Source organism: Armigeres subalbatus, chromosome 2 (genome assembly GCF_024139115.2).
Source record: "Armigeres subalbatus isolate Guangzhou_Male chromosome 2, GZ_Asu_2, whole genome shotgun sequence".
Classification (NCBI taxonomy): domain Eukaryota; kingdom Metazoa; phylum Arthropoda; class Insecta; order Diptera; family Culicidae; genus Armigeres; species Armigeres subalbatus.
Genome location: NC_085140.1, coordinates 174,359,969 through 174,373,053, shown reverse-complemented (window position 1 = coordinate 174,373,053; position 13,085 = coordinate 174,359,969). Strand labels below are relative to the sequence as shown.

The following is a 13,085-nucleotide window of genomic DNA, read 5'->3' as shown; positions in this document are numbered from 1 at the left end:
TCGTCGGCCGGCAAGACAATATCGTGAGGTGATCTAGTGTTGGTGGAAAACGACGTACAAGCTACTGGTCAGAGCAAGAAACTGGAGCCGCGCTATAAAGGCCCGTTCATCATTCAGAAGGCAGTCGGCAACGATCGTTATCTCATTGCCGATGTTCCAGGGATAAGACATAGCCAGAAACGTACATCGACAATTTTTGCGGCAGAGGATGAAACCGTGGGCTGTAAATGCAGCTCTTGAATCCAGCGACGATGAAGATAGCCGAGACGACGTAAACAATACCGGTGATGGCTCTGATTGATTATCGCCGGGACGGGATAAAAGCTGTTGTGTCCGTTGTAATGGTGTAAGAAATAGTGGGTTCTGAAAGAACCACCCTAATTGATTTTGTTCGGGTACATGTGTATACCGCGATAAATCTGTATTGAGCACCAAAAGAGATTAAAATTATGGAAATTAAATCAGTTGAATTTGTACCACAGAAGAGAACACCTCGTCTTTTGATTGTTCGTTGGTATCACGGTATTTCCCTATTACCCCTTGTGTGGCCGGCTGGGTACCCGGGTACCTTTTTGGAATTCAATTCGCGATATCTAAATGAATTTTCATAGTAGGAGGTTGAAACTCTGTCATATCCACAATAATGACGGCCAAAATCGATTGTACGGGTTAACTGAAATTTTGATTAAGGAGGGGTGGAGGGAGGGGTTCCAACATTTTTTTATCCTTTAAATGGCCGGCTGGGTACCCTGGTACCCACGAAACTAAAATTCTTATATCTTAGGCAATTTTTTAACCATTTCCAACAATTTTGGGCTCATTCGATTCAAAATTTTGTCATTTATCATGCTGTTTTAGGATTGGACCGGTCCGGACCGTCGGATCACCGGCAAATCAGGATTTCTAGGGACATGTCCTGCATAGATTACACTGATCGTGGATTTCGATAGGTAAATAACAATATGGGTTTCAAACTTCTTAATATTTCACCAGCAGGTTGATTTTTATTGATTTGGGTCCATCAGACGTGCAGATCTTCAATTGGCTTTTCCAGAACAGGTTTCTCGAGGGGTCATAGGTGGCCATGAACACTTTTCAAGGGAACATCAACAATATGGGTATCAAACTTCTTGAAATTATTTCTAACGTGTGTTCTTGACAAGTTGAGTCCGGAGTAGCCACTTTGGAACAACTTTCCCGGGTGGGGAGGGGAGGGGGGTGGTTTGGTCAAGGTTGGCCGAACACATTTCTCATTGGATCCCCACCAATAGGGATGTCAAAATTGTTGAAACTTCCACAGCAGGCTGTTGTTTACTATCTTGGTTCCAACAGATGAATGAAAATTTGAGTGGCTATTTCGGAACAGGTTCCCAGTGGGGCCAAGAATGGTCATAAACATTTTTCAATAGAACCTCAACAATATGGGCATCAAACTTCTTGAAATTGCCTCAGCAGTGTGCTTCTGATTGTTTTAGAGCCACCAGACGTTCTGACTTTATAGTTTCCATTGCAGGACATGTCCCCGTAGGGTGTTAAGTGGCCATAAATACTTTTCAATATAAATAAATATAAATAAAAAAATAGAAAGCTGCAGTTTTTTTTTTAACCCGTGTGTTGAGTGCCATATCATTGCAAGGACCACCCTTTGACACCAGAAGGCAACTAAGTGGACCACTGAAAGCTCCGAAACATCCGGAGAAGTTGCCGATTCTGGAAGTTTATCCTAGAAAACTGAGACTTTTTGGAATTTTAGTCTTGTAGCAATGAGCGAACAAAATCAATACAAGGACTACTCATTCATCCCGGATGGCCACTAAGTGGTTTTAGAAAGTTCTGGAACATCAGGAGAAATGACCAGGTGTAGATGATTATATTTTGAAGTTGCGATTTTTTTTAATAAATCTATTGTTGGCGTAATGCCAATTCTGGAAATCCTAAAAACTATTACTTGTTGTAGCATTGTGAGAGTTATATCATTGCATGACCAACGCATTGTCCACCATTGGTCATCTGGCACTGGATGTCCGGAACACCCATAGTAAAGACAAATTCTTGAAAATCGTCCTAGAATACAGTGGTTTGTTATGAATGTGAGAGCAAAACTCCGCTAAATGGTCCTCCGGGAACTCCGGAACATTCTGAGAAAAGGGCCAATTTTTAAATTCATCCTCATAAACCGTACTGTTTCACAAAACGATTTATGCATCAAAATGAGAGCAATATCATTTCAAGAACCAAACGTTGACCCCGGGAGGCCACTAAGTGGTGCTCCAGAAGCTCCGGAATAGCCGAAAAGGTAATCAATTCTAGAAACTCGCCCTAGAAAGCTGCGATTTTTTTGTAGTTGTGTGCGATCAAAATCAATTCGAGGATCATTCATTGACACCGTGTGGCCATTAGGTGAGCATCTGGAAGCTTCGGAACTTTTGAAGATGTGCCAATTTTTAAGTCGTCCTAGAAAGTTGTGAGTTTTTAGAAATCGTTTCGCACATTCAAAGTTAATTGCCTATATGCCGGGTATTAAGCCACCCGGTGTGGAAATTAATTACTATGTCTGAAACTTGATTATGCATATGTACAACATGTGATAGATTTAGTTCGGAAAAGGTATTGGAGGGTAACCGCCCCTTCGGTGGGGTTTGATCCCACGACCCCAGTTCGCATGACAGGTGCTTTCCCTACTAAGCTACGAAGGACCTCCGTCGTCCTCCGCAGCTTAGCGGGTACTGATGAAACAAAATTCCCAGCACCAGGTACCAGCCGATCTCTCGCAATACATTTTCAGAACTAACTCTCTCAAATGTATTTTTGTGCACATTGTGTGTGTCAAACCCCACCGAAGGAGCGAATCAGAGCAAATTTCGTTTCCAATATTCGATGAAGCCCCTATTCGCATCAGCAATACGTCTTTTCACTTCACAGGAAACGTCATTGTCACATGTCACATGTCATGTGTTCAAAGATAAACAACCCGAATATTTTATTTTGAGCCATCAAGCGTTGCACTATCATCGTAATCAGCTTCGCCGGAGAACCGTGTTCGAACATTATCTGCCGCTGCTAATTTCTTTTCACTGAATCGTACGCTGCTTTGAAATCAATAGACAGATGGACTGTACTCCCGAAATTCATAAAGGATCATCTCATCCGTCGACATCTCATCGGCCTTCACGGCCAGACAGGTAGAATTTGAAACTGGAACGACGAAACTGATTAGACTAGCCAGCTTCTTCATCTACTGAGGGAGCGCATCTAGTTGCAGATTTTTGTTTCACACAGATTATCAGTGGATTCAGAATGCAAGTCAATATAGGGAAGGGGTGGAAATGATGATGCAATCACTCGCCCACTGCAAGCCGAATATACCTCTGTTCGTACGGAATTTATTGGGTTAAGGTTCGAGAGGCAGAGGTCCGTCTTGGTTAACTGTCAATGTTATAGATAGAAAGCAACTGATGGAATTTCTAATTGGATGTATAAAACGAGCTCTTTAGTTCATTTCCAATTGTAGCAGAAACGGCTAGAATAGTCATGTTGAAGCTATAGGAAAAGAAATGGAATGGTATGGAAGTCTATTTTCAGTTCTAGCTATTGCTAGAGATAAATATAAAGAAAGATACAAAGTAGGAGAATGGAACGGACTTTGGATTGAACCCACGACCTCCTGCGTATGAGGCAGAAGCAGTAGCCTTATGACTACCAAGCCCGCTCTCTTCTCCTTCTTTTTTTACTTTGTTACAAAAAAATTGTTCACGATTACGCAACTGTTGAAAACAAAATGTAAGAAATGACGATTGCTTCGGGAATTCCGGTATTTCAGGAGGACTTCTTGGTGGCCACTCGGGATCAATGAATGATATTCGCAATCTCGCGCTTAGAATCATAAAGGCGTAACTGTATTGATCGATTTATCTTCGACGATATTTTCCTTTTAACAATGTAGTAAATTTCGGTAGTTTGCCGAAGGTTCATGGTTGTAATGAAGGATGATTGCATCTTCTACCTGAAGCAAATATAAAATCGATGAAGAGAAATCGATCAATACAGTTACGCCCCTATGATTATAAGCGCGAGCAAAGACTCTGTTTCTAGAACGAACTGCAATAATTGACAACTGCTCTGGATGCCTCTGCACTTCTGGAGCACCATCTGGGGACCACCAGGTAGCCCTTGCATTAAGTTTGCTCTCACAACAAATGACGAATTTCAAGAATTAACCACTGCTCCGGATGATTCAGAGCTTCCCAAGGATAATTTAGTGTCCACCTGGAGTCAATTAATGGTCCTGGACATTACTTTACAACGGATTGCAAATTTCTAGAACAAACTTTCGTAGTATCAGACAGAGGCCACCTAGGATCGAAGAGTAGTGCATGTATTGGTTTTGATGTGACAATGTTAAAACAAACGGTTTATGAAAAATCACATATGTTTAGAAGCATTTCTGGAATCGATCATATCTCCGAGTGTCCGGAATCTTATGGTGGGTCTCCTGCTGGTCACCCGGCGTCCATAAGTGGTCCTTGCATTTATTTTGCACTCACACTGCTAGATAAATTGATTTAAAATAATGCTCTGAATATATGATAGAACATTCTTGACTCCTCAGGGAACCTATTCCAAAATTGGAGATCCGGGGTGAACTTGTTTGATGAACTATAGATGAAATAGATCAGAAATAAACGCTTGAGACAATTTCAAGAAGTTTGACACCCATATTGTTAGGGTTCCAATGAGAAATAATTTTGGCCAACCCCGGCTCCCGGGGAACCTGTTCCAGAATGGTCACTCCTGAGTCAACTTGTCTGGTGAGCCTAGGATCATGAAGGACATACGCAAGAGTTAATTTCATGAAGTTTGATACCCATATTGTTGATGTTCCATTGAACAATGTTCATGGCCACCTATGACCCCTCGAGGAACCTGTTCTGGAATGGCCAATCGAAAATCGGCACTTCTGATGGACCCAAATCGATAAGAATCAATCTACTGATGAAATTTCTAGAAGTTTAATACCCGTATAGCTGATTAGCTATCGAAATCCACAATCAGTATCATTTATGCAGGACATGTTCCTGGAAATCCGGATTTTCCAAAAATCGAATTGACCGGATCGGTTCATCCTGGTAACATCTTTATAGAAGAGAAAATTCTGAATCGAATAAGCCCAAAATTGTTGAAATCGGTTGTAAATTTCCAGAGATATAAGCATTTTAGTTTCGTGGGTACCCGGGTACCCTGCCGGCCTGTTAAGGGTGTTTTTTTTTGCCGGTCACACAACAGTTACACATGTTCGTTCGAATTTCGTTCAAACATGTTTACACAATATTCAAGTATAATGGATCTATTGATTGTGATGCACTTTGCCTTTATTTTCTGCAAATGAAGCGAATATTTTCATGTTTGTATTGATTTTAAATGCGGTTTCCACGTTGTGGCATATGTGGAACATTCTCTTAAGGTCACTCCTGACAGAATCCAAGTTTCAAAGTGCTCGCGTTTTCGGGGGCACACCACTCGATACGGAGGCGGCGGACAACTGTCATTTTTGTTGATTCAGCTTTGCTGCGTCGCAGCATGCGTGAAAAAATAAAAATGACAGTTGTGCGTTGCTTCCGTATTGAGTGGTGTGCCCCCGAAAACGCGAGCACTTTAAAACTTGGATTCTGTTAGGAGTGACCTTAAAGATCATATAACTTTGACATAATAAAATTTGTCAATAAGTTGAGTTCAAATTGAGGATGACTTATATTGCCTCTACTGCCTCTATATGAAAAATTGGCTAATGTTTTTTTCATAGCTTTTGTGCACTCTTATACAAAACACATTCGCACTCATATACATGAACATACAGCCTGCAAATTTTGCTTAGTTCCGAGCTGAGTCCATTTTTAAATAACTCTATGGGTGTCTGAGCCAAAATAAATCGTTTTGTAGTGAAACTATAGCCTCTTGATACAACTTTGTTATTTGAGAAAAGCAAAAATGATGATTTGTGACGACTTGAAACTTATACTTACTTTAAAATAGGCGAAAAACATCTAATTGAGTATATCCGAAATTATAAGAAATGCATCTTATAAAAGTTGACATGTATTTTATAGAATTGTTGTTTCTGAAAAGCATCAAGTCATCGTCAACGTAACGTAATACCAGTTGGTGTAGGTACTCATCTATTAATCCAAACCTTGTCGCAAGACTCTACAGTCACTTGATTTGCTCCAGAATTTATTGGCGCACTCTGGTCTCGATACACTGGATGTATACTTCACGAGTAACTTCCGATATCTATGGACAGACGCTGTTGGATTGGCATTTAATCTATTAAGAGATGCATACACTCCAGCGCATGTAGTACTCGAGTGCCTACGTCGTCATCACTGCTCGTTGCTTTCATAAATTGATTGCCTGATTTAGACTTAAGTTGTTAAACCGAAACCGAAGATTATCTGTCGGATAGTATATTGTGTATATTTTTCAAATCGATATGTAGCGATAAGAAGACAAGATGGGTAATCTGTTGTTGGCACAGTTTTCTAGGTAACTATATAAATGTCGGATTGGCCAGACGAACTATCATTCATCGAGTTGTTTTACAATTGTTTAGTGTTCAAACGTTCAAGATGAGCTCAAGAATATTACTCGTTTCTTGTTTCCTACTGGCTTCCGGTGAGTGTGGCATGCAGACGACGTCATTTTTCAAAACAAATTTATTCATACTCAAATGTTCTTCAGCAATGGGCGCCTTGTTACCGTTGGACGATAACTATGTAAACCGCGTGGTGGGAGGGCACGAGGCCGAGCCAGGATCTGTTCCGCATCAGGTATCCTTGCAAGGATTGTTCGGTCACTCTTGCGGTGGGGCTATCATCAGTGATCAATGGGTATTAACGGCCGCACATTGTGTCGTTGGAGCAAGTCTGTCGCAGCTTCGGGTTCTCGTTGGAACGAACAGCCTCAAAGAGGGCGGTGAAAAATACAAGGCATCCAAGTTTGTAGTTCATAGCCGGTACAACAATCCCACATTCCACAACGATATTGCCTTGGTGAAACTGGAATCAAAACTTGCGTTTAGTGATAATGTGAGGAGCATTGAATACTCCGAGAGAGTTGTTCCGGAGAATGCCACCGTAACGCTAACCGGTTGGGGAAGAACCTCAACGAATGGACCAATTCCGACCAAGTTACAGACGATTGATCTTCGGTACATTACATATGAAGAATGTAAGCGACTGCATGGAGATAGCTCCGAAGTCGATATTGGCCACGTTTGTACGTTTACAAGAACTGGAGAGGGTGCATGCAATGTAATTGTCATTCAGTGTATCATGTAAATCAATGTGTTCAACTAAGTCAATGTTTTTTCTTTCTTACAGGGTGATTCAGGTGGACCTCTTACGTACAATGGCAAACTTGTTGGTGTGGTCAACTTTGGAGTACCTTGTGCTAAGGGATATCCGGATGCTTACGCAAGGGTTTCATACTATCACGACTGGATACGTACAAATGTGAAGAATAATTCATAAGTGGTAAAGTGGTACACTGGTAGTAAAGTTAATGTTATCTATAAATAAGTTCAAGTTTATATAAAATAATAAGATTCGTATAACTAGCATTATCACTTTATTGATTGATTATTTACAAAATGTACTTGTTGTTAACCGTCTCCCACCCATGGTGTATGTAGAGCACCATCAAAGATTGCACCTTCTAACCTTCACCTAATTATTTCAACAACAAGTAATATTTGGCACATCTTGATGGTTCCATTAGACTGCTAATATAATCAATTTTGAGTACAGATGGTTAGACTATTGAAAACAATTAAGTATCAATTGGTTGGAAATCATCGTGACTGCAAAAAGTAGATTCGCAATGGTCGCATCGATAGCGGTTCCAGCGGAAATTCATTTCGGCCGTTGACTTCAGCAGCTGTAGCAGCATACACCTCTGCAATTCTGTCTGGGGATGATTTTCAGCCCTCCTTAGCTGTGCGGTAAGATGCGCGGCTACAAAGCAAGACCATGCTGAGGGTGGCTGGGTTCGATTCCCGGTACCGGTCTAGGCAATTGTCGGTTTGAAAATTGTCTCGACTTCCCTGGGCTTAACAGTATCATCGTGTTAGCCTCATGTTATACGAATGCAAAATGATAACTTCCTAGCAGCACACATGTTCCACATAGATTATTGAAACTCATATGTGACCGGTCTTAGTCACAATCAAGTTGCTGCAACCATTTTCGTTGAATTTGTACTGCTCGGGTTGGCTTAGAAACCTCGCAGTTAATAACTGTGGAAGTGCTTAATGAACACTAAGTTGCGAGGTGGCTCTGTCCCAGTGTGGGGATGTAATGCCAATAAGAAGAACTGTTGGGGATTCGAATGGTATGATCATGAATCGGTAAGGCTCTAATTCTGTTTAGCAGCGACGGGTTTTCATTCTTACACGCGTTTTCATCCGTATGCTTGGAGGCGTTCTGCAGGACAACGCCGTGAAAGACTTTTTTACGCAAGCTGTCATGATAAAGAGCTGATTTGGGAGGCTATACGTCATGATACATTTCTTTTACTTAAAAGGTTCCAAACGCGGGGAGCACTGGTTCTGATAATGCATTTCAACTTGTTCTACACAGCGGTCCCCAACACAAAATGAGCAAGAACAAAGCGAGAATCATTACTGATGCTTATCTGATTCTGTTTCTTCACACTTGTATACTGCCATCATACGCATATTTGTCCCATGTTTGCTGGGATTTACTATGTACATGGGACATTTATGCGTATAACGACAGTATACAAGTTTGATAAATTTGTTATCATGGCTTGTTATGATTCGAAACAGTTTTTGCCTATATTTTATCGTTGTTCGTTATGAATTGAGAGTGATTTCTGCAAACACTGTTACTGATGCATGCTTCTTCTTTGTTCTAGCTTGCGTGCCAACAGTAGCTGCGGTGGTAATAACAATAATCAAAAAGTCGGTGTAAGACTTAGTCAAGTCAAGTACGAGATATTGAAGACAAGTGAGTGGCCCTAAATGGCCGGAACGAAGTTATGACAGCGACTCTCTGTGGATGCGTGTGCACGCCGTAGAGGTCTGACTAGAAGAGGAAAAGTCATGGCTTGCTGCTCGCCGATTGACACACTGATGTGTGAATCTATTAACACACGCTGAAGGCACTTTACTCTCACATTTCACACCCCACCTTTCCCTTCTTCTCTCATTAAAAACGCAAAAAAAAATCTTCCAGCATAGGATGCAATGCTTGTTTTTCTCCTAGGTTTTTTAAATGAAACGAAGGTGAACATTGGTTGCAATTGAGCAACCGGTTAACTAAATTGAATACTTACTGCATACCAAAATAAACTTGACTCAACATCATGGATTTAATACCAGAACAATGATTCAGAGTGTGGGTTCCCAAAACGGGAGTCGCGAAAGATAAAACGTGATTCATACTTTCGTTGGATGATTAGAGTACAACAAATTTACGAAGCCAATGGCCTTCTTTTGTTTGTAAGATACAATGACATTTCATTTTCATTTTCATTTATTTAGTCTACATCTAAACAGATAACACTGAATCAACAATTTGACGCCACAATACACGGTTCGAGGCCGCATCTCTCCATCCTCGAATACGCCCCACTCTCGCCAAGTCGTTTTGCACCTGGTCTGCCCATCTTGCTCGCTGTGCTTCACGCCGTCTCGTACCTGCCGGACAGGAAGCGAACACCATCTTTGCAGGGTTGCTGTCCGGCATTCTTGCAACATGTCTGCCCTTTCTGGCCTTAGCTTCCTTCTGGATACTGGGTTCGCCGTAGAGCTGGGCGAGCTCGTGGTTCATTCTTCGGCGCCACACCGTCTTCTTGCACACCGCCAAAGATGGTCCTAAGCACCCGTCTCTCGAATACTCCGAGTGCTTGCAAGTCCTCCTCGAGCATTGTCCATGTTTCATGTCCGTAGAGGACAACCGGTCTTATTAGGGTCGTACATGACACATTTGGTGCGGTGGCGAATCTTTTTCGACCGCAGTTTCTTCTGGAGCCCGTATTAGGCCCGACTTCCACAGATGATGCGCCTTCGTATTTCACGACTAACATTGTTATCAGCCGTTAGCAAGGATCCGAGGTAGACGAATTTCTCGACCACCTCGAAGGTATCCCTGTCTATCGTAACACTGCTTCCCAGGCGGGCCCTGTCGCGCTCGGTTCCGCCCTCAAGCATGTACCACCAGTCCAACTTTTGTTGCTTTACGTTTCAGGCGGGTATACAGTTCTGCCACCTTTGCAAATGTTCGGCCGACAATGTCCATGTCATCCGCGAAACAAATAAATTGACTGGATCTGTTGAAAATCGTACCCCGGCTGTTACACCCGGCTCTCCGCATGTCACCTTCTAGCATCATACTAAATACAATGACAATTTCTTCCAAAAAACTTTCCAAATCTTACCCAAATGCAATCCAAAACTAAGCGGTGTTGAACTTCATTACTAAGAAGATTAAAGAACAACATAATAAAGATGAGAATTGTCCATGTTAATCCAAATTCAATCCAAATCAAATCTAACGCAAATTCAATCCAAATCTAATTCAAACTTAATCTAAATCCAATCCAATCTAATCCAATCTGAATCTAATCCAAACTCAATTCAAATCCAAACTCAATTCAAATCCGTACTCAATTCAAATCCAATCCAATTCAAATCAATCCAAATCCAACCAAATCAAATCCAAATTCAATCCAATTCCAATTCAAAAACTACCAAATCCAATCCAATCCAAACCAAAATCAATCCAATCCAAATCCAAATCAAATCCAAATCCAATCCAAATCCAATCCAAATCCAATCCAAATCCAATCCAAATCCAATCCAAATCCAATCCAAGTCCAATCTAATCCAATCCAATCCAATCCAAATCCAATCAAAAACCAATCCAAATCCAAATCTAATCCAAATTCAATCTGTTATATACCTGTAAGTAAAAAACATTGATCATTCGCACAGATTTCAATACTGCGCGTTCCTAGATGAGCCAAGCGAGCCAAATGGCCCGAAATCAGGCGAACAATAAATGAGACTTCAGTCTACTCTAGAACTAGGATACTCTAGGTGGCGACGAGTAAAAAGTAGTGGAAATTGTATTTGGCATTTGGATTCTCAGCGAAGTCCCCAGCACCCTTACATCATCGTGTAAATTCCCGTTGGCCTATGTCTAGACGGAAGTTACCAGGAATCGCTTCCGCCGGTAGAAATTGCTGAACACGTTTTTGGTGCAGGAACGTGCAGGTAAATCTATGAGTATTCTTCGGAGACGCTACGAAAGTGAACAAAATATATAGAAAACGTTTTTCATGCTTGACGGCCATCTTCCCGAGAAGCATCGCAAGAAAATAGAAATCCTTTGTTAAACCTAGAGTATCGAATGAATAGGGAGATTTCGGGGTTGATCAAAAAGAAATCTTTCATTCTGACAAAAGAATAATTGACAATTATGTATTGTTCCTTATAAGCATTGTTTAAAAAGTGTTTTTTTTTCTTATATTTTTCAAAAGCAGAGCAAGGTTAAGCACAATAGAATCCAAATAGATAATGTTTTTCCAGAACCTCAACAAGTGCAAAGGTGCTTCATAATTAGAAAGATCGACGATTCTACGAAAACGCGTTAGAGGAAATTGAGTTTTCCGTGAGGTCCATCGAATGGACTGTTGCAGCGACTGGCGCTTCCTATCACAAGACGTGTGAATCGTGAGTTAGCGAAAGAGAACATCAGCGGCTGCGGTTTTAAGTAGGGCAAACCAAAGGGTGAGTGATTTTGAATTATTATACTCATAGTGGATCGTGGTTCAGTGTTGCCAGTTATATTGTGACGAAAATCTAATTAGATTAATTTTGTTTTTATTCTTTATTTCCAAATCATATTATTTTACAAACCGTGCGTGCAATTGCACAACCTTACACCAATTGATTATCTCTATATTGTTTCGGGAACTATACACTATACACTATTCAATTTTACCTTTTGAATCACTTTTTGTAATTAGTAATGGCCTCCTCCAGTATGGCTTTCACATTAGAACCATATCGAAAGGGTTATTCCTTTAACGACTGGTTCACACGATTGAAATATTTCTTCCGTGTGAACAACATAAAAGAAGAAGATAAAATGCCGTACTTTATAACCATGAGTGGCCCGGTGATTTTTTCGGAGATTAAACTCCTTTATCCAGCTGGTAATTTTGAAGAAGTCGCATTGGATGACATTGTTTCCAAACTTAAAAGCCGCCTTGATAAGACCGATCCGGATTTGGTACAACGGTACAAATTTAGTACCAGGGTACAGAATCCGGATGAATCTACAGAAGATTTTGTTTTAAGTTTGAAACTACAGGCCGAGTTTTGTGGTTTTGCTAATTTCAAAGAGATTGCAATTTTAGATCGCATAATTGCAGGATTAAAAGATAAGCATCTCAGGCAAAGGCTTCTGAGTGAGGAAAAATTGCCTCTAACTAATGCGGAGAAAATCATTGCGACGTGGGAGGTAGCCAAGGCTAATGCCGGTACTGCCGACCCCCTTCACAGGGAAGTTCCCAATCTGGTAGCAATGGTAGAAAATCAACAGCAAAATAGTACGGTTCTAGAAAGGTTGGCCAAAGTGTATGATGTAGCGAAACAGTATCAGGGATCACGAATTGACAGTATCGCAGGAAGCAGTAGAGGTCCGGTAAAAAGTCGGTTGGGGGTTAGACCATACGACCGATCACAACAAACTGCGAGGGGAGGTCGCTTGAGCCATGGTACCAGAGCTGATTTATCACGGCGAGAAGATCAGCGATATGGCAGAGACAATAATGGCAACGGCCCGACTATTCTCAAGTGTACTGTAATTAAGGAGTTAAAGGGCATATTAAAAAAAAGTGTTTTAAATTGAAAACCCTGAACAGAGATGCCGTTAACCTCGTTGAGTCATACAAACCCGGACCGTCAGCTGATAGGCACATATCGGAGTTTCTGGAACGTATGCGGACTCATGACTCGGATGATGATGAAGATGACGAAAGCGATTCAGGTGAATTATATT

The 13,085-nt window shown here is 41.2% G+C and overlaps 1 protein-coding gene across 1 annotated transcript; it reads left to right on the top strand.

Annotated features, from left to right (window-relative positions):
- The first annotated feature begins 6,517 nt into the window (after window positions 1-6,517).
- On the top strand, window positions 6,518-7,609 carry LOC134215516 (chymotrypsin-1-like). The gene is made up of 3 exons (XM_062694691.1): window positions 6,518-6,669; window positions 6,736-7,307; window positions 7,377-7,609. The coding sequence occupies exons 1-3, from the start codon at window positions 6,624-6,626 to the stop codon at window positions 7,524-7,526; spliced, it is 768 nt and encodes a 255-aa protein (XP_062550675.1). The 5' UTR covers window positions 6,518-6,623; the 3' UTR covers window positions 7,527-7,609.
- The last annotated feature ends 5,476 nt before the right edge of the window (window positions 7,610-13,085 follow it).